Raw genomic sequence first — 22795 nt, forward strand, 5'->3', positions numbered from 1 at the left:
ATCTGAAAATCATCTTCCCTGCTTGCCTTGTAATTTGATGTTTCAAATGGACGCATATTCTTCCAGCTGCCACCTTGACTTTAGCACAAGCCTTTGAATGCCTCACCATCGCTGACCTTTCTTCCATCACTGACCTTTCTTCCATCACTGACCTTTTAAATCTCTTTTCAGGACAATCATGGAGTCTGGCCTCCGGAGCATCCAGCCACGGGCATTTGATAAAAATCCTCACCTGCACTACATGTGAGTACGTTTGCTTTTTCCTCACCGTCACCATCTCCCGTGCCGCAGTGTCCTGCAGTTGCTTTTTCTGAAAAAAGTTAATTCTCCTTGTACTTGCTGAAGGGCAGAGCAAGGAGAGCAGGTGAACTGATGGAAGGCTAAAATTATGGAGAAAAGAAAAATTGGAAATCAAAGGGACTGGAGACTGAGAGCCGTGGCTGTTTCTTTCCCGCTGGCCAGCTGGCAGATTTAGGGATCTTAATAACCAAGGCAACTTTGATTGTAGCGCTAATAAGCAATTCCTCATTAACACCCCTTCGGTTGCCAGTAGGAAGCTTCCCTTTCAGCATGAGGTTCAGGAGGATGCCATGGGGGAGGAAGGAGGGCAGGTTGAGGCAAGGGTAGATATGCGGCATTGCCACCCAGCCTGAAACTGTTCTTCTCATTAACACATAATGAACGGGAGATGCAAAGTAGGATCTGGTTCCCCACCCTCGTCATACCTGAGGCACTTGGCTGACAGCTTGTGCTCTTTAATTACGGACTCATTAAAAAGGTGTATGAACCAGGACCAGGCTATGACATGGGTGCTTTTTGATGGAGGTTATTGAAAGTGTTCACTAGAAAAGACAATAATGCTGGGAAAAACAGAAGGGAGTAGAAAAAGAGGAAGGCCAAACAAGAGATGGATTGATTCCATAAAGGAAGCCACAGACCTGAAATTACAAGATCTGAACAGGGTGGTTCATGACAGATGCTCTTGGAGGTAGCTGATTCATAGGGTCGCCATAAGTTGTAGTCAACTTGAAGGCACATAACAACAACAATTGACAGTGTAAAGCCAAGCTGGGAGGCATCTGGATGATGGAAGGAGATAGTACCACAAAAAAAAAAAAAAAGACCCCATCTGCACTATACCTTTAAAGTAGTCGTGCCATTTTAAACAGCCATGGCTTCCCCCAAAGAATCCTGGGAACAATACTTTGCGAAGGGTGCTGAGAGTTGTTAGGAAACCCCGTTCCCTTCACAGAGCTACAGTTCCTAGAGAATTCCAGTTCCCACACACAATCCCTCTTCCCAGAGAACTCTGGGAATTGTAGTTCTGGGAGGAGAACAGGGGTCTCCTAATAACCCTCAGTACCCTTCACAAGCTATTGTTCCCAGGATTCTTTGGGAAAGCTATGACTGTTTATAGTGGTATGAAACTGCTTTAAAGGTATAGAGCAGATGGGTCCAAAGTCTTCTAAGAACATATTAGAGTGGTGATTTCTGCTCTTTCACCCCTGGAAGTGAGACGTGTGGGGAGTATTGGATGTAGTTAGTCAGCTGGATAGAATTATTGCTATTATGCACTTCTGATTTTTGAACAGAAATATTGGTTTTGGTGGGATTAACTTTCCCTACTGGAAATGGGGTGTTTGAGAAATTTGATTTCTATGAATGGTGATGCAAACTGACTTGATCTGTACCTCCTGGACTAATGTGTAGATCGGAATGTAATTATGCTTTGGATTTCACACTTTTCTGAAATTCTTGACTAATGCAGTTCTTGACTAAAACAAAAAAAACCACGCCAAGTTGCATTAGAAATGTATATTCAATGACACAATATGTTTAGAAATGAATATACTAGGGTAAAATGTGTATTTAAATTCCTGCAGATTATTTTTTAAAAACATAATGCTGAAAGTGGATGAAACAGACTTTCAGAGCAATCCAACGTGGAGGAAGCTGGCAGAGGAGGAGCCGGAGGGAAGCTCTGTGGCATCCGTTTGTTGTTTGGGAGCTGCCAGGCTGACAGAATGTTGGCTAAGCTGGGAGCTGTGTGCATGAATGCAAAAGAAAAAGCTGGCTCTCACGAATACCCCTACCGGGGAGTAAGCATTCTCCGCAGACTTCCATTATAAATATTTTCTTAGACCAACCTTTCTCTCGGCATAACTTTGGTCCAGATTGGGACCGACAGGAGCACTCCAAATGGAAGTTGGATGTTGTGTAAGTCCCCCCATCTGGCCCTTCTTCTGACACACCCCTGGAATGCCCCATTTTTTGGGCCTTCCGACGGCACCCGTTCGTCCAGACTGGGCTTCCTCGGTGGTCCTGTGGCTGCGACGGCAGTGTCCTAGCTCCATCGTGGAGGAGCTTCTGCTGGCAAAGCCCAGTGGTGCCAGGACCCTGTTGGCTCAGCTGGGGGTCCACCACATCCAACTCCCCTCAGCACTGTGTAAATATAAGTTGGATTGTATCCTTAGGAGTGAACATATGCAAAATCAACATGGGTTGGAAATAGATTGATTCGTCCTTGCCTACCTGCAAAAGACTTTGACTGTGAGAATATTCAGGTTTTACCAATCCTCTTAGCGTCATTGTGTCCTCCTCATTGTTGCTGCTTCCTTTCCCCTGATTTAGTTGCATGGATGATCCAACCAATCAGGGACCATATAGTGAATGGGATGATGTCCCAACATTATGTAGCCAAATAGAATTGGATGATGCTGACTGTGACTGAGATTGAGGGCAATGTAAAAAAAGGGGGGGGCATTTGGGCAAAGAGTGTTGAGAAATTGCTGAAAATGGGAAGATACAGTCATTATTACACTGCCAAAACAGCTGAGATACTTTTGACTCAGCTCTACCATGCTTTGAGTGCTAAATTTATACAGTCATCACTTTTCAGGCATGTCTGATCTCTTGATTCTCCTGTCACAAATTCCTAACCCCCACACTTAGGAAACACTGTGAATTTTGTTTTCTTTAATTTTTATTTTAATAAATGCATGCCTGACTGGTTTAGCCAAATCTTTCACATGCTGAAAATATTCAGCAGCTCAGATCTGAAGCTGTAACTCCCGTTCGCCACTTGGGGGCTTTATATTTGTACAAGCATTACCCGTAGATGAATCACAGAGGACTAGAAGACTGCAGCCAGTGTTCTTGAGGTTAAATTCCAATGCACGCAAATCTTCCTATCCCTAGCTACCTAATCAGTGGATTGTGGGATAATGTGTTTCTCTTGTTTCCCTCCCACACACATTGTCTCAGAGTTGCCATTTCTCCACCACCACCACCACCCTTCTGATTAGTCTGTCTCACTGTCTCATCCTCTCTCTTGCGTGCACTCTCATTGGAAGGGAAAAAAAACCATCCACAACATAAAAATAGTACTGCTGGGTCACACAAGGCCCGTAGCTCAGTAGAAGGGCATCTGTTTTGCATGCAGAAGGTCCCAGGTTCAATCCCTGGCATCTCCAGGTAGGGTTTAGAAATCACTCTTAACTGAAATCCTGGGGAGCCGCTGCCAATCACTGTAGGCAATGCTGAGCGAGATGGACCAGTGGTCTGACTCCATATAAGTCAGCTTCCTGTGTCCCCATCTAGCTGAGCATCCTGTTTTCCTCAGTGACCAATCAGAAGTCCATAAGCGAGAGGCAAATGCAACGGACTCCTCTGATGCTGCCCCTCAGCCACCGCTTGGGCTTCCGGAGGCAAATGGTTGGCCACTTTGGGAAATGGGATCTTGGACTAGATCAGCCTTTGGTTGGCTCCAACAGGGCTCTTACATTAGGAGGGGAAAAAGTGCTTTAGGGCACATCCATGCCATAACTTCAAAGCACATCAAGGCACTTTTAAAGCACATGACTTCCCCCAAAGAATCCTGGGAACGGTGGTTTTCCCGTCACAGAGCTACAAATTTCCAACACCTTTAACAAACTACAGCTCCTAGGTTTTTTGGGGGGGAAATTTGTGTGTATTGGATGTGCTTTAAATTTATGGTGTGGACCTGCCCTTGGAAAGACAAATTCATGAAGAATCAGGTCATTGATAGCTCCTAGTCCGGAGAAAGAAAGAGAGAGGGCCTGAGGGACCTCTGTTTCTTTGCTCCACCGTAGCTTTCTCCCCAACCATTGTACATGGGGGACCTGACAGGAGGCCTTCCCTGCAGCCTCACTATCTCATCTTACCTACCACTCTCCCTGAATTCTGGTGATGAGAGGTGAATGGATGCAAAGACTTCAAGGCCTTGACCTAGACACTGCTGCTGTAGATACCTTTGTGTGTATGTTCTACCTCCACTCTCAGAGGCAGTATGCTTCTGAAGATCAGATGCTGGGAATCACAAGCGGGGAGAGTCCTGCTGGGCTCATGTTCTGCTTGTGAGCTTCCCATAGACATCTGATCAGCCACTGTGAGAACAGGATGGTGGACTAGATGAGCCTTTGGTCTGATCCAGTAGGCTCTTCTTATGTTTAGGGCTCCAATCCAGGATATGCAATTTATCTGGAGTTCCTGATGAACCCCTGCCTCCCCGCTACCATGCCGCTGCTATTTGCAAACAACACCTTCAAGAACAAACAGCTGATTGGGGTGAGGGTGGGATTGCTTTAAACACGCTTTTTACAAAGCAGGTTTATCATAATAGGTGGTTTGGTCCTTTAGGCAAACTCGGAATAACCCACTGAGGAAAGACAACAAACTTGGCTTGACATTTCCAAAGGCCACCAAGAGTATGAATAGAGAAAGGGCTGTGGCTCAGTGCAAAAGGTGTCAGGTTCAGTCTCAGGTACGACTGATAACCCGGAGAGCTGCCGCCAGTCAATGTAGTTAATACTGAGGTTGTTGGACCAATGGTCCAGTTCATTGTAAGGCAGCTTCCTGAGTCCATAGGTCAGTGAAACAAACTATAGATTTGGGATTTCAAAAAAAAGAATGACACATGCTCTTATCAAGGGAGAAGGTGGGAGAACAGTAGGGGCTTGTTGGAGGAAGAATGGGAGCTTGTCTCTGAATTACCAGTTGCTGGGAATCACAAGTGGGGAGAGTGCTCTTGCGCTCAGGTCCTGCTTATGGGCTTCCCATAGGCAGCTGGTTGGCCACTGTGAGAACAGGATGCTGGACTAGGTGGGTCCCCTTTGGCCTGATCCAGTACGGCTCTTCTGATGCTCTGGAGATCTTCTGGTGCTCTCCATCCTTGCTTTTAGCTCCTTTATTAGACATTTGGCTCTGACTTCATGGGCCCAGCTAAGGGAGTGGGAGCATCAAGGGTATGCTTTTCCTCCTCTCAAGACCAGATTGCGCCTTTGCTTCTTCCTTTGGAATTCATGTCTTCTTTTCTCTTCATGCACAGAAAAACTCTCCAAATTTATTATACCTTCTCTTCAGCCCCCCTCCTCTTCCAGCTCCCAATTGATTACTCCCACTCCCTTGAATTAATTCTTCTTCTCTCTCTCAATACCCCCTTGGAATTAATTGCTTTTCCTCACTCTCCCCAATTCCTTTGAGACTTCTGTTGCTCTCCCCCTCCCTACAACTTGTCCAATAGCATTGATTTCTCTCACACTTTGCCATCACCCTCCTTTCTCTCTCTTTCTCCCTCCCCCTCCCCAGCTGACACGTGCACTGTTTTGTGGGTTGCGAGGCTTCATTGCGCACAATGCAACCTAATGTCCCATCCTTACAAATTTGGTCACATGTGGGGAACCTTTGGCCCTCCAGAGGTTGATGAACTACAGCTTCCATCAGCCCCAGCAAGCGTGGCCAATGGCCAGGGATGATGGGATTTGTAGTTCAGCAACAGCAGGAGGGCCAAAGATTTCTCACCCTTGGGTTAGGTCGACGTCTTTGTGGGGAACTGAATGCGTACATTCTAAAGCTGACCCAAAACGGGCTCCTCAGAGCAGCTTACAAAAATCAGTGTTAAGATGGTCCCTGGTCTCAGGCTTGTAATCCAAAAAAACATGACCTGCAAGAGAAAAGGGGACAGCCAAAGGGATGGCAAAAAGTAAGGCCAAGCACAAGGTCTTAAAGCTTCAGGTCTGCAGCTAATGTCAGTGGTGGTTCTGGTTGTCTTGTCCTTGGATGGAGACACACTTGCTGTTATACTGATTCCAGGCTCTGCTTTATGGAACTCCTTTATGGGACTCCACCTCTGCTTTATGGAAGCGGGGCCCGACACAACATTAGTCAAACTCTGCCCCTTTTTACACCAAACCTGGGAAACTGGAGACTGAGTGCCTTTTACCTCTTCAAGGCAGCTTCACACAGACTTCAGAACTGACTGGCCATCAACCCCGAGGTGTATCTAATGGTAATGCTTTGCTGTAGCCTCAGGCAGAGACAGTGACTGGCCCAATTCTTTGCTATGGCAGTCCTAAAAAGACTGACGTCAGCAGCGGGGAAGGAAGATGCGTCCAGCGGTGGGCATATGCATTTCAAACTGCAGCCAGACAAAACGTTCTCACTGCTTTTGTAACTACTAGTGTTCAGTAATCCTTCATAAAGAGTGCTGCACCCCTGTAAGTACCCCCCTAATCAGATCTGGGAGCAGAGCAGGTGACAACAAGGCCACTTCTGCCATACAGTTTGAGTCTTTTTGTGGCCTCATTCTCAAGCTGTGAAAGAAGGGGGCAGTGTGGTGTAGAGGTTAGCAACACAGAAAGCTGCCTTGTACTGAGTCAGAACATTGGTCCACCTAGCTAGGTATTGTCTACTCTGTCTGGCAGTGCCTCTCCAGAGTTTTAGGCGGGGGAGCTTTTCCCAGCCCTATCTGGAGACCCCAAGGGTTGAACCTGAGACCTTCTGCATGCAAGGCAGGTGCTCTGCCACTGAGCCATGGTCCTTCCCACACAACAGTTGCTATATAAGTTGCTCTTCCAGTTGCATCTTTTTTTGGAGAGTTTTCCCTTCTGCCTCTGTGCCTCACTTCTCCCAAATCCCACCCCTCTTATTGTCTGGCAGCCTTGCCTTCCAGCCGGAGGGCTGGCCGGATGGGCATCTGGCAGCACCTCTGGGATCATCTGTGAGAAACAGGGGGAGACGCTGTGCTTGTCGCTGGGAGGTCCCCCCTTCCTGCTTTCAGCCAGCTGCTGTCCTATGCCGGGCGCAGCTTGCCAAGGGCTTGACATTTTCTGTAGGTGCTGCATCTAGGAGCCTGAGGATAAAGGGATTAGTGGAAATATCATTCTCTCTGGAGGTCTGGGTAGCAGAAGCTGAGCACAGTAGCTGGTGAGATCAAAGGAAACTGTCCCAGTCTGGCAGCACAGGGACAGCTTTGTGCTCTGCCATTCAGTGTGCATCTTAGCCGAGATCTGGATAACGCTGGTGCTGAATTCCATGATTAGCAAGTTGAGAAGGTGGTGGGGAGGAGGAGACAGCACCACTAGGAGTATTTTATTGTCTGATTCTATGTCTTTTCATTCACAGCCAAGCCTTTCATTACACAGGAACACAGGAGTCCTCTTTATACTAAGTCAAGCCAATTGGTCAATTTCATGCCGTCCTAATGGCACTGACTGGCAGAGGCTATCTAGGGTTGTAGTGAGGGGACTTTCCCAGCCCTGCCTGGAAATGTTGGGGATTCAACCTGGGGCCATTTGTATGCAAAATATGTGTTCTAACACCGAGCTCTGAAAATGGGGAGAGGGGGAAGTTCATGTAGCGCTGAAAAATCTCCACTGGAGATTCACAGTGATGTTCATGTTTCCAGGGAGTAAAGGAAAAGAAGATGTGTCGCTACCCTGTAGTTCCCAAGGGATGAAGAAAAGGCAATCCATAGCTTCTCTACAGTTCCCATGGCTCATGGGGGAGGCATGAGGAGAGGGATGAATGAAAGTCATGTGAATTTAGGTCTGTGTAGATGTCATGGGGGAGCACGGGCTCCAAGATTTGCCTATATGCATTGTTAAAATTCTTTTCTGTTCCTGAATCTCTGGATGCTCTCTCCAGTTGCATCTGTGTTTCAAGTTCTGAACCACTCTTGTTTAAAGAAAGCCCTGTGTTTCCCATTCACTACAACAGGGAATCTAAAAATGGCTATAACATTTTTCTCCTCTGGCCAAAAAGTGGATGGACTTTGAAGACACAGAAGCCTGTCCAGGGTGGATTAAGTTTACCAAATTACAGAGAAATAGGTCCAGGGGTCTTTGTGGGGAAACTTTCCCTTCATAATTCTTATCTTTACTAGGCAAACTAAAATTCCAAAAACAATATTAGTTTAAATTTTTATGGGGGGCGGGAGTGGAGGTTTGTACCTTGAGTGATGTGGATTCTTGCTTGCACATTTTTTAAAACTGTTGCTTTGGTTGTGTTTTATGAGATGGGCCTTCAGGCCTCCAATAGAGGCCTTATATGCCTCTGATATGCCTTACAACATGAGGCTGTCTAGAATGCTGCCTGTGGAGAACTTTTATGTATTTTGTTTTGGTTTTGTTGAAGCAGGGCAGTTTAGGTTTGTTTTTTTAAACAAAAACTTTGATGAAATTTTACCTTTTTAAAAAAATATCTGCTGTACTTTAACAAAAACATTTCAGAGTTCTTCAGGCAACATTTCAGACAGCCTCGCTTCTTGCAAAGGCTATGGACTTAGAGAAACATGTTGCATATGAAAACATAGTCTATGATGTTTCAGAAAATTAAAGGAAAAATAGAGTGGCAGAACAAATGACATGAGGCTTTGTGGGGGCCCTGATTTGATGGGGGGATTGACATCACATTTTGACTTGGGTTGTGGGGGGAGAGACCCCTACATCACCCTTATTTGCCTAATTATTTGGCCTGCACAGAGAGTTGATGCACATCCCTTTTAGAATGCTAGATAGGGGAAGGGCCGTAGCTCAGTGGTGGACCATCTGCTTTGCATGCAGAAGGTCCCAGGTTCAATCTCCAGCATCTCCATTTAAGACTAAGAAAGACTCCAGGTAAAACCCTGGAGAGCTGCTGACAGTGTAGACCAGCCTTTCCCAACCAGTGTGCCTCCAGATGTTGTTGGACCACGTTTCCCATCTTTCCTGACCATTGGCAAAGCTGGCTGAAGCTGATGGGAGTTGTGGTCCAACAACATCTGGAGGCACACTGGTTGAGAAGGACTGGTGTAGACAATACTGAGTAGATGCACCAATGGTCTGCCTCAGTGTAAGGCTGCTTCCTGTTTTCCTAGATGTGTTTTGCTGCTTGCTTTCTTGATTGGCAGAATTTGTCAGGGCTTTTGCTCACAATGAGACCTGAACTATGGTGTGTCAGGTGGGGAATCAGCTTATATACCACCACTCACTGCTGGTCAAAGGAGGGGAAACCAGATAAGAAATCCATCTTGCCCCAGTAGACCAGAATAGACTAGGTGATTGTCTCTCTTCCACACTCTTGGAAGGGCAGTACCAAGGTGCCCTTTATGAGGATCGGCTGTGCCCCTGCAGAGATGAAGTTGCTGAATCATTGGATCACAGTTTTTTTGCATGTAATTTTTATAGGGAGGAATATAACAGACTACTGGCTCTGTTATGAGGAAATTTCCTGATAGGACATTGGATTGGTATCTGAAATATTTTCTGGCTGATAAGAATAAGCTCACAACAGAGTCAGTGGTCAAGTTCCTCCTCTCTGCCCAAAAGAGTTGTAAGAGGATTCTATTTTATTAATTGTAATCTCTTTTATGTTTTATCGTCTGCATTTTTGTATTTTAACTATTTTGATGTTTTATTGATTATTTTATTTATTTTAATGGGTTTGTGATCACATATCAATAAACTAACTAAGATTAGGTGAACCTCTGTCTACAGACTTCTAAGTCAAGTTTGCTTATGGGTCTAGCCAATTAGGAGATCTTCTCTTTTCTGGCTATAGACCCTTTCCAGGGTCTAGGTCAGACAGGAAGTCCCAGGGCAGCTTGGGTAATGAGGTTACAAGAGCCTGTTCCTGTATGGATATGGCAACCTCATTTCTGACTCTCTCCATTCCTTCTAGCACTTGCTCCCTCTCATCTTCTCTTCCATCTCCATTTCTGTGCCTTTTTCATTGCATTTCCAACTCTGCTGTTTCCAGCTGTGCAATCACAAGCTGATCATTGACTCCAATTTCAGGATGCCGGTTGTGAATGGATGGTTATCTTTCTTCCTTTCTTTTTTTTAAACAACATAAGAAAGGAAGGTATAAAGCAATTGAGAAGATGCACAGCATTTAAGCTGCTTCGAATCCTTGAATGCCCCAGAATATTATTTTGAGAGGCATTGCAGACATTATGCAAAATGAGTTTAATTCTGGCTCTGGAGCCCTAGCTTATTTATTTACCTGGTTTCCTATGGCAAGTATCAGGGTTTCCAGGTGACCAGACAGCATAACTTTACAAATGTGTCCCCCACCCAATTTTCTTCCTTGTTAGGCTGCAGCTGAATATCATAGGTTTATGTGGTTAATATAGCTATTAAACAACTAATGTGGTCTACTACCTTTTTTGGCCTTCCCCTAGTAAGTCTTGTGGAGGTGAGAGGACTGACAGAGAAGGCATGGTCAAGTCGGTGTGCAAAACCCATTTTGAGTCAGGTTTAGTGAGTTTATATTTCAGTAAGAATGTAAGAAGAACTCTGCTGGATGAAACCACAGGCCTACGTTGTACAACCTCTGGGATGCCCACTAACAGGATGTGAGCACAATAACCCTTCCTTTCATGATCCCCAGCAATTGGTATTCAGAGGTATACTGCCTCCGATCCTGGAAGTAATATAACGTCCTCCTGACTAGTAGCCATGGATAGCCTCATACTCCATCTCCCACTCCTTCATAACAACATAAAACATAAGAAAAACCCTGCTGGATCAGTCCAAAAGTCCAGCACACTGTCCTCACAGTGGCCAACCAGATGCCCATGGGAAGCCTGCAAGCAGGACCTGAGCACAACGGCATTCTCCCTGCTTGTGATTCCCAGCAACTGGTATTCTGAAGCATATTGCCCCCGACAGTGGACATAGAACATAACCATCATGGCTAGCAGCCACTGATAGCCTTATCCTTCATCTATTTGTCTAATCTTCTAAAGCCATCCAAGTTGGTGGTCATCAGCACATCCTGTGGCTTGAACTCCAGGAAGGAAGATGTAGGTAAAAATTACAAGAATATGTAAGAATATAAGAAGAGCGTTGCTGGGTCAGACTAAAAGCCCATCTAGTTCAGAAGGCTATTTTCACAGTGACCAACCAAATGCCTATGAAAAGCCTACAAGCAGAACCTAAGTGCAAGAGCACTCTCCCCACCTGCAATTTCCAGAAACTGGCATTCAGAGGTGTACCTTTGAAGTCTTGTACCATCTCCAATCTTTTTTTAAAAAAAAGGAAACGGTGCCCATCATTGTCACTGCAGCAGGCCATTTGGAAAAGGGCTATGATTGCTTCTAAACACCATTCCAGGCCAGCCTATTGTTAGATGCGTGACTGTACTTGTCTGAGGATAATTTTGTGTACCTCTTTATTTATGGTGTGTTCAAGAAAACAAATTAAGGTCTTGTAATTACGTACTGAGGTGTAAGCTTTAAGCAGATCTCAAGCAGTCGGGACTCCATTTAAAATATTAAAAATGGCTTTATCCATCTGCCTTCAGTGACTCCTTGTCATGCTGTGTGAGGCTTTTGTTTTCCTTTGTTTTTAAATAATCAGTCTTTGGCAGATTTGTGTTTGCTCTAAGATGCCTAATGGGACACCTGAATCACTGCACTTAAGCTGATGTCCCAGCAATAGAAAAGGCCATAGCTTCGACTGGAGCAACACGCTACTCAGCCATGTCTTGTCTGCTGCATTTCCACTGCAGCAAAGTGATGTCGGTCAGTTTGCAGTCGGTGGATGCCCTTTGTTTCTTTGGAACCTGAGCATTAGCATGTATTGGAAAAGCTATGGGCTTGGGGATGATTCGGTACCTCCTTTCCTGTGACCACCCAATTCTTTCTAGGGATGGGGGAGAAATTAGGTTCAGTTTGCATGAATTGCTGGATTGTCACCTTGTAGAGGTGAGTGGGCTTGTGTGTTCCAATGAACCCTGTGAGCGATGCCATCGGGAGTCATGTGCTCCCAGTAGGGTCACCTATGGCGGTAAGGTAGAGGGAGAGGAACCAGACAGAACGATTCAAGAATGTCCTCAATGGCAGAACAGGCGGAAGATAACAATGTGTATGTCTGAACTCATTTAGCTATATGTGTGTATGGTTTTAATATTGGAAATAGTTTAGTCTTGTTTTAATGTAGACTTTGTATGTTTTTAATTATATGTATTTTTTATCTGGAAGCCATCATGAGTTCCAGTTTTGGAAAAATGGCGGGGTATAAATAAAGATAATGATAATGATGATAATAATAATAATAATAATAATAATAATAATAATAATATGTTACAACGGCTGTGAAGGCGGATGAAGGCTACAGCAGATAAAAGACTTCCAATCATCGTGGCACCCATGCCATTGGATCAAAGTCTTTTTCTGTCAAGACTGTGTGTTGATCGTCATGCGCCGATCTCCCCACATAAAACCAATTTACGCACAGGCGTCTTCCAACCAAATTATCTTGGAAGACAATCTTACTCATCCACAAGTGATCGCCAACCACCACAAAGCCCAATTTATCAAATTTGCACTTTCCGAAACAATATGAGAACCGAAACATAGCCATCCTTCGAAATTCTCCCTTACTTGAATTTTGCAATGCAGTTTTCCAATCAAACAATAGTTCCAGCAATGCATATATTAGGGGAAAGTATGCATAAAAATAATGTATTTGTGAAAATAACATATGTATACATTGTATTAGGAGGAATTGCTTGCAAAAAAATTGTGTTCATTAGTCAAAACTACAGACAAAAATGTGTTTATTAGGAGAAATTGCTGAAGAATTTTCATGAGGACTTTTTTTTTAAAAAATCACACATTGCTTCAGAAACATGGAGAACTGAATTTAAGATTAGAAAAATGAGAAACCAAGAAAACTAAAACCAACAGATCCTTCCATCCCTAATCCCTGCATGGAATGGAAACATCAGCCAGTGTGGATTGGCAAGGTACCATATAATTCTAGCCTCAGTGAAAAGAGTACATGCTCTGCATGTATTGATAGGTATGGTATCCATAATATAAACTGATGGTGATTTATTAGTAGTAGAAGTAGTTTTCATTTCCCACCTCTTTTTTTGTACCTTCAATATTTTTATTTGTTTTATTCTAGTTCATTTTTCTTTGTTTTCTTTCGCTTTTATTTTTAAATTTGCAAAAAATATTTTTTTTAAAAATAAAAGATATTAATGGGCCCAAGCTAATAGAAATGACTAACATCACACACATCCATTGCCATATGCTGGCCAGCTGCAAAACCTGAAACTCCCTTCTCTGTCCAAAATTCAGATGGGACTAACCACCTACTTGCTCTGGGTAGGATTAGTATTGGATACAACCCCGAGAATGGAAGAATGAGAAACTGAGATGGACAGAGGCACCCATCTCTGGTTCCAACATACACTCTTCCCCTTTTCTGTTGCTTAAGAACAGGTGCAGAAGTGGTGGTATCAACAGTCAGATTTGCCCATCCCTAACCCTTATCTGCTACACCACACTGGTTTCCCATAGCACCAAAGATCTGGATATCCTTCCCCTATGGGGAGCAAAACAATGGAAGAGGATTGTTTTGAGGAGGTGGATGGGAATAGCCTGAGTGTTAAGGACCTTGTCACAAGATTGCAACTTAGCATTCTTTGTTTTTATCATCATTTTTAGTGTGTAACTGCACAATTTCCCTATATTGGCAGTAATGCTGACCCCTGAAACAACGCAGGTGATGTTGACTCTAACACATTCTCCTTGCATTGGCAAATGACAAAGGTCATTTGTCTCTGCTATGCAATTCATCAAAACAGCATTTGCATAAATGTGTGAAATGCCTAACATGTATTCTGGCTTTGGGCATCTTGTCAAATTAGGCTTTCTAGTCATGTTGCTTTTGTTGTTGCGGTGGTGGTGATAGTGGTGGTGGTGATGGTGGTGTGTGTATACACGCATACACACACACACCACAAACTTGCACTGAACCAAGTTTGCTGCCCATGGGCATTGATTCAACATTTCCCCATTTTTGTAAGTGATGGAGAAATGCTGTTGCACTGAGTGCCAGAAGACAAGTAATCCACGATTCCCTCTGCCCGTGTGGGCATCCGAGGACAATCGCTGCAGCAGAGTTACTTTGCTGCTCCACGAGGCCTTTGTCACACCGCCAGCGGTCTCTGCAGCACTTTCTCAATGCCGATTTCCCAAATGGCTTTCAGGCTGGCAGGTCTTGTCCAGCAAGGATTGTGAGGTAGTTCCACATCTGGCCCGTGGGTGATGATTTTTGTTTTAATGCTGTCGCTGATGCCGCATGGTATTGCAGATCTGTTCAAGGCCTCAGGCAAAGCATAAACTCGGAAGCAGCCGCCTTTGAATCAGATGAGGCATAATATCAGTTTGCTTTCCAGTGTGGTTGGCAGGACATTGGATAACCATTCCAGGCTTCTCTCTCTCTCTCTCTCTCTCTGATGGGGCATAATAATATTTTTCTTATCTGAGAAGACTTGGATATTTGGTGTTTGTATCTCTCTCTCCCTCCCATCCAGTAACCTCTGCCATGTGACCTCTGTCTCCTCTCTTATGCATATCATGAAAGATTAGATGCTTACTATTATCTGAATGTGTGATATCCTCTTCTGTTCTAAGGGCCTTTTTCTAATGTTAGGAAGTAAGTGAAGGTTAATTTAATAAAGAAGTGAGGAACCTCAGACCTGGGGCCTCAATGTGGCCCTCCAGGCCTCCATACTGGCCCCTAGGCTTCTCCCCAGCCATACTCCCTCTCCCCAGACAACACCCCTCACTAGTTCTGCTTCTTAACCTCCTCAAATGTTTGGCCTGAGTGGAATGTGTCTTTGTACATCAGTGGTTCTTGCCTGCCGCGATAGAGGATAAAGAGGGGGGTGTGAATGGGAAAGAATCCAGCCTACTGAACAAAGTTGAATTTTATATTAATTGCTCCAACCATTTTTGCCTCTGGCCCCACCCACCACTGGTATGAGGACCCCAGAATGGTGCCCAGAAGTGAATGTGGCCCTCAGGCTGCAAAACAATACATAGGAAACTGCCTTGAACCAATCAGATATTGTCTACACCAACTGGCAGTTACTCTCCAAGGTTTCAGGCATAGGACATTCCCAGTCCTACATGGAGAGGTGGTTAGTGCTGCATTACCTGGAGAGAGCGGGGATTGAACCTGGGACTTTTTGCATGCAAAGCAGATGCTCTGGCACTGACCTCTGGCCCTTCCCTGCTCATTTAATATTGAGCATTATTAAAGTGTTCAAAGCTTTAGTTGTAAATCCTTATAACAATCCTGTACGGTAGGTAAGTGTGGTTATTGTTAAGTATTATTATTAAGGTAAGCATTATTATGCCAAAACTTGTAACTAGCTATTTTGTGTACCCCATATCTTGCCTGTCTGCAGTTCTCGTATATACACAGAGACCTGAATGATGCACCAAAATTGTCATATATTTGTAAGTCTCTTAGTTAATTTATCTTTTTTCCCCTCACTCTCTTGCCGGTGAGGTTAATGCAGTTGGTATAACTAAGCAGTGGTCTGGTATCTCTGCCATCTTTGCACATCCTCAATATTGCTCATTTTAACCCTTTTTTTTACTTAAGGGAATGAAAATGTCAGCTTGACACATTCATAGTGTGATATTACTTTAACCTTTCAGTTGCCTTTTGCCAAAGAAGACAATTAATATGTTGAGTCTTCCTCTGACCAGGTGACATTGTTGCTGATGAGAAAATTCTGGAGAACCAGTGTGTGACAGTAGTTAAGAATGTCAAATTAGGACTGAGGCAATCCAGGTTCAAATCCTCACTTAGCCATGAAGCTTGGGGGGAGACCTTGAAGTAGTCTCTTAATACAATTTTTCAGCCTGGCCTGCCTCTCATGGTTGTTTTTTGGATAAAGTGGAAGAGTGGGATGTAAATGTAATAAAGTCTTCAGAAAACTAGGGACAATTGAAATTGAATTAAATGTAGCCTCTTGCTAACAATGTCACTTTTGAAAGAGGCACATTTAGAAAGTAAGCATTGCACTTTTGGGGCACTTCCAGATTGTCACTATTTTCAGGTGGAAACTGCTCACATACCAGCAAATTCAGTTTGTGCAATTAAAACTGCTTTGGAGCTTTTAACAAACCTGCTTCCCCAAAAGATCAAACTTTTTGCAATAAGGAAAGTGATGGGGGGGAATGCAGCAGAGGGTGTGGGACAACACTTTCTTTGATGCAATGTCACCTAGCTCATGGGTTCCCATTCAGGTGGTCCGTGGCTGAAGATGGGAGATGACATATCCATCACATTAAATGATCATATTAATTTTTAATTGCATTTTGACTGCTTCTTTTATTTCTTATATTGTGTATTATTGTATCATAATTTCAATTCTATGGAATTCAAATTGTAATCGGTGGTGGCTGGTGGCTCCATATCAGCAGGGCAGTAGAGTCCACTCCAGGTTTTAGTCTGAACTTTCAAGGAGCTGTCCAATGTGCTGAAACCTATTCCCAGCTCCTTGAAAGTTTGGACTGAAACCCAGAGTGGATTCTACTACCCTACTGACATGAAGCCACCAGCTGCCCCTGATGGTAATACAATAAAATTCAATATAAGAAATTAAAGAAGCAATCCAAATACAATGAAAAATCACACCACATCCAGCACAATGCATTGCAATTGCTACAAGAGACAGAAAAATCATTAAGTGGTCTACCGAGACCTTCAGCAATTTTCAAGTGGTCCCTGGGGAAGAAATGTTTGGGAGCCACTGGTCTAACCTACCTGCAAACAAATTAAACTGAATGCTCATTTAATAGCCAATGTTGTCTAATCTCCCTGTGAACAAATCAAGACGAATGCTCAAGAAACAGATCATCTGGAAGTGCCCTTTGAAACAGGACCATTTCAAGATGATGTTGTTGAAGCACAAAGTTCCAGCAGGGTATTGACGGATGGGACATTAATTCATACCTCGTGCGGGACTAGGAAATAATTTAATATGCCATAACTTCCACACTACTGTGTTTTATCAGAAGTATAAAATTTTAATATGAAATTGTAGGGTTCCATCCAAACAGAGAATTATGTGGTGTCATAGAGACCAGGTGGGAACACTTATGATTCCATCAATACCAACCCCACATTAGAGGCTCTTTCATTGCAGGGATAAAGCTGTGTGTCTTGCATTGTTCCGGTTCTGTCGGCAGCGTGGTTTGTGAACAGGATCTGTCAGCATTAATGTGGGAGAAGGTAGGATGATAGACGAGAGCTGCTCACTGCTTCATTGTGGTGGTGCATGAAGATGCAAACAGGCAAGGACAAAGTTCACAATGTAAAATTTCAATAACAAGGCAAACGAAACAAGAATCTGCTGGAGAAAACAACTCTAAAGAGATTTGTGATTGCATCGTTTTTCACCCGGTGGCGCTTCCAGACTGTTGGTGTTTCGGGGCGGGATTCAATCACATACTGGGAAATTCAGCTTGTGCAACGAAAGCTGATTTGGCACAGTTGCACAACAAATCCGCTTCCCCAACACATTGGACTTTTTATGATAAGGAAAAAAAATGACATGAAAATGCTCTGGGAAATGTGGGATAACACTTGCTCAACACAATGCCGTGCAACCTCCCCACAAATAAATTGGAATAAATGCCCAAGAAATTGCTGATGCCATTCTTCCTCTCCGTGAGCATTGTGCAAACAAATCAGAATGAATGCTCAATAAACAGGTCATCTGGAAGTGGCCTGGGTTGTAGCGGTTCATCTGCAGTCATTGTAAAACCAGCTTTAATTTGAAAGAGTGAAAAATAGCACAATTGTTTTTGTTTATTGTGTACGTCGCTCAGAGTGGCTGGACAACCAGCCAGATGAACGACTAACAAATTTAATAATAAAATTTCAGTTTCTCTGTTTCTCATTTTTCCAAGCTGAAGACATGCCTCTTTACCCTGGCCTTTGACACATGAGACGCATATTTTTAGGACCCACACTATTTTTGTGATTTGTTGTTTTGAATTGTTGTTGAGGATATAGTTTAGGTTATTGTAACCCGCCCTGCGACCTCAGGGTGAAGGGCAGGTAATAAAACCATCACTACCACCATCACCATCATCATCTTAAGTTCAGTTCTCTGCATTTCTATATCAGTTTGTAATTTTTTTAAAGTCCTCTTGGTGCTACCATCCCCAGAGTTCCCTGAGAAGAGGAATTAATTGTTAAATCACACTGGGAATGTGTGAAGGGGTCTTCTAAAATCTTTTGGCACCCTTAACAAGCCACAGCTCCCAGGATTCTTGGGGGGAAGCCATGACTGTTTTAAGAGGAATAATAGTGCTTTCAGTGTCTGGTGTGGGTCTTACACTGCAACCCACATCCATTGATGCATGCCACTGCAAATCTGTTAAAAGAATGTTTATGGTGAAAGTGTTCTTGCACTCAGGTCCTGTTTGCAGGCTTCCCATGGGCATCTGGTTGGCCACTGTGTGAACAGGATACTGGACTACATGGGCTATGGGACTGATCCAGCAGGCTCTTCTGATGTTCTTCTGTTGTTCTGTTCTTAATGTTAGGCAGTGCAGTCAGGCCATCTTTCCCCTCAGCCACCTTGTGCACCTTAAAAAATCTACTGCAGATGGATGGAGGACCATCAAGAGGAGATTCTTGGGGTGTGGAAAGGAGGAGAGAAATGGCAATTTCGTTCACATGAACAGAAGCCTGTATTGCTCACGCAATGGCAGTGATGGATACAAACCAAAGTATTAAAGAAGTAGTCTTGTGGGGAAAGCCATGACTGCTTAAAGTGGTATCATAGTGATTTAAATATATGGTGTGAATGTGGCTTGAAACAGGCATGCTCTTAGGAAAGTGGTTGGAAAATGGGTTGATTGAAGAAGTTGTTGATGTCAGAAGAAGGAGCCCATTTCTGAACCCAGCTGGTGAATCACAGACAAAGAAAGGATGGAAAGAAGAAGAATTTACAGGAGAAAATGTGAGAAGAAATAGGGCATTTTAAGCCTATGGACTAGAAGCTTGATGTTGTCATGGAAAGTGAGCATTAGGTGAATGGGGTAGAACTAGTTCTCAGAAGATAAGTGGATTTGTTGGAGAGAAAGCAAGGCGAAGTAGAGTCCTGGAGGATACATAGGAGTATGGGATAAAATTAGCCTTTTCTGTGGTGGCCCCCGAACTGTGGAACAGCCTTCCCGATGAGGTGCACCTGGCGCCGACGCTACTATCTTTTCGGCGCCAGGTGAAAACCTTTTTATACTCCCAGGCATTTTAATGTGTGTTTTAATGGTATTTTCATCATTATTTGTATTTTTGGATGTTGTTTGGTTCTTTTATTGTTTGTTTGTTTTGTTTTCTTGATTTATTGTATTTATATATTGCTTGTTTTTTATCTTTTTGTACACCGCCCAGAGAGCCTTCGGGCTTAGGGCGGTATATAAATAAAATAAAATAAAATAAAATAAATAAATAAATAAATAAATCCTCCCACCGGCCAGCCCCCCCTCCTTCCCCTGACATTGGATCAGATGTGATATTGAAATGTTCCCAATTATTTTGCTTGGATGAGTTTTGTGATCCTGATGATATTAATTATTCTTAAAGGTCAACAGCACTCACATGAATCCCCCTTCTGTTCTCTGGTGTAATTAGTTAATTAATTGGAAATCGTTTAGTGAGGCCTGCCAGGCGACTTTTCCCTAGCCTTTCCTTTGTGGCTTTTTCTTGCTGCTTTTGTCCTCCTTGGTGTCTCTCTGATGATGACTATGACGCAGAATAGGGATGAAAAAAGAGATGTTCTATTAAAGCAAGGGCAAGGAACCTTTTTCAGCCCGAGAGCCGCATTCCCTTCTAGGTAACCTTCTAAGGGCCACATACCAGCGGTATAAATTTTACCTTTGTACAGTGGGCTAGTTTCTACACACATACCTCTATATCTTTCATCCAGGCAGGCATTACTAGATGGTTTTTTTTAATGAAAGTGTGGTTTATAAATATCTAAATAAATAAAATGAAATAAATTATCCCTGAGCATTGACTGGCTGGGGATGATGGCAATTAGCAGCGGTGGCTGGTGGCTCCATGTCAGTGGGGAAGTGGGATCCACTCTGGGTGTTAGTCCGAACTTTCAAGGAGCTGTCTGACGTGCTGCACCTATTGTGGGAATAGGCTTCAGCACCTTGGCCAGTTCCTTGAAAGTTCAGACTAAAACCCAGGACAGATTTCACTGCCCCATTGACATGGTTACCAGCTGCCATTGGCAGTTGGAGTCCAACATGGTGGATTGCTGCTGAAAACAGCAGCCATGCATCTAGCTCCTTCCTCATTACTCTTCTAGCAGTGCTTAAGTCATGTCCTGACCTCATTTCTGCCTTTCTTTCTTTGAAAGACCACTGCATGGTGTCTGAGTGCATACCTTGATTGCAGAAGGTCCCAGGTTCAATCCCTAGCAAGGACAAGGTGGAGTAAGGGCTGTACTTCAGTGGTGGAACATCTGCTTTGCAGGCAGAAGGTCCTAAGTTCAATCCCCAGTATCTTCAGATAAGGCTAGAAATTTCCCCCTGTCTGAAACAATGGAGAGCCGCCATTGTTTGTACTGAGTGGGATGGACCACTGGTCCGACTTAAGATAAAATAGCTTCCTCTATAAGGGCCATCACTCAGTTGTAGAGCATCTGCCTTGCATGCAGAAGGTCCCAGTTTCAATCGCCGGCATTTCCAGGTAGAGCTAGGGAGGACCCCTGTCTGAAACCCTGGAGAGCCACTGCTAGTCAGTGTAGACAGTACTGAGCTAGGTGGACTGGTGGTCTGACTTGGTACAAGCAGACTTCCTATGGTCCTCTAAGAAGAGCCGAAGCAACAGGTGATGGGAAAGGCCTCTGCCTGTGACCCAAGAGAGAGCTGCTGCCAGTGAGCCAAGAACACTGAGTTGGATGGGCAACTAGTCAGACCCTGGTATGGAAGCTTACTATCTTTGTTAGGGGCAGAGCATCAGCTCAGTGGGAGATATCTGCTTTGCATGCAGAAGATCTCATGACCGAATTCTGGCGTCTCCATCTAGGGCTGGGAATAATCCTTGGGTTCCACTGCCAATCAATATAGACAATCCTTAGCCAGATGGACTGAGCTGATGGAAGGCAGCTCATTCATTTACTGTATAGTGGGCATTGGGAACCTCAGTGCGGCCCTCCAGACCTCTCTGTATGGCCCTTGGGGCTCTCTGCAGGCCATACCCCTGTGTGGCCCAGCTTGGCAGATCATGCTTCCTTTTCTTTTCTTTTCTTTTCTTTTCTTAAGAAGGGGTGTGTGTGCATGCGTGCAGAAACTTACTGTAGAAATGTAGAGTTTACATTAGCTGTTCTGCCCACTTTTGCTTCTGCCTTCCCCCCCCCCCCGCATGTGGGTCCCCGGAACATTGCCAGAAGGGAATACGGCCCTCAGACTGGGGGAAAAGTTTCCCACACCAGGGCCTTTTAAAAGGAATTGCTATGGATGTCCATTTTTTTCAATTCACATGGCTTGCACATGGAAGCCTCTCTTCCATGTACACATGCTGACATTTGGATTGAGGCTAAAGTGGTTCAAACTAAAAAAGAAAGAAAGAAAACTAGGAGTGAATACAGCCTGCCCCATCACCAGTACATACCTGAATTAAAAAGCAAATTAACATTAAAAAATGTGGCTTATGATCCATGCCCTGCTGTAGCAGAATTCTCACAGAAAAAAGAACGGAGAACCAGACATCACAGTGGAGAGAGAGAGAGAGATTTTGTTAAGAATTTCCCCCCCAGAAAGTCTGGTGGTTTGTAAGTATCGTGTAACGTGTCCCTATGTCCTACTGTTTCCATTCAATTTCACTAAAATTTTATACCTCTAGTCAGTGTCTCAGGGGCTTCCAACCTGAATCTGTGTTCTCTGTTCTTTGATTAAATATTATGTGTCCATTTGTGTCCAATGGCTGTCCAAAAGCTAGGACTGACTGTCCATTTGGACACACAAGTATTACTTAAAAAATGCCTTGCCCACTCCTGCTCTAAAACCTTTTCCAAACATGTCTCTGGCATTGCCTTCAGGAAGGCTCAGGATTTTCTTCTGTTCTGCAGAGAGAAGGCTCTGTTTGCTCCAAGACCACTGAAAGCTTTTGTGTATTACAGGGAAAGTAGGTAATGATTCTCTCTCTCTCTCCACCCCCCACCTTGCAACTCTTTTCCTGCTTTCATCCCAAGGAAACAGGTGATTGCAAGCAAAACAAGCCCAGTAAACCTCCACCCCTTTTGCTGGTGGCGCAGGCTGGCACCTCCTGGCCTCAATTGTCCCAAATCTCCCATACAATTGCTGTGCACTGGAGCAGGAAACAGCCCAGCGTTTGTTTGTATTCCAGACCTGATAGATCTAAATTTATCACGGTGTAGGCAGAGGAAGCAAGGGGGGAGAGAGAGAGAAGGACTCACATGAGAGTTTCAGTGCCGGCAAACAGGCATGAAACTGCTGAGCCTCTTGCAGATCTAACTTAGAGGAGTCTGTGGGCTTGAGCCTCATGTTAACATGTCCATATATGGGGGAGTTTGCATAGATGTATATACCTGGTCACTCCTTCTTTGTAAAGCATCATGTATATGCAGGCCCTCCCTTAACATGTGCGGGGCCTGCGGCAAAAGCAAAGTTGCCCCCCCATTTGCTCCAGGTCACGGTCTTGGGTGAGTCGCCGCC

General features: G+C 44.1%; 1 protein-coding gene across 2 annotated transcripts in view; it reads left to right on the forward strand.

The window, feature by feature from the left end:
• The window catches only part of NTRK3 (neurotrophic receptor tyrosine kinase 3), a 554024-nt gene that overhangs the window by 140652 nt on the left and 390577 nt on the right, over positions 1–22795 (forward strand). For both annotated transcript variants that reach the window (XM_061595098.1, XM_061595099.1), the window contains exon 3: positions 172–243. In XM_061595098.1, coding sequence (XP_061451082.1) covers positions 172–243 — 72 coding nt within the window. The remainder of the gene's footprint in view (positions 1–171; positions 244–22795) is intronic.

The sequence above is a fragment of the Rhineura floridana genome, chromosome 14 (assembly GCF_030035675.1).
Source record: "Rhineura floridana isolate rRhiFlo1 chromosome 14, rRhiFlo1.hap2, whole genome shotgun sequence".
Lineage (NCBI taxonomy): Eukaryota > Metazoa > Chordata > Lepidosauria > Squamata > Rhineuridae > Rhineura > Rhineura floridana.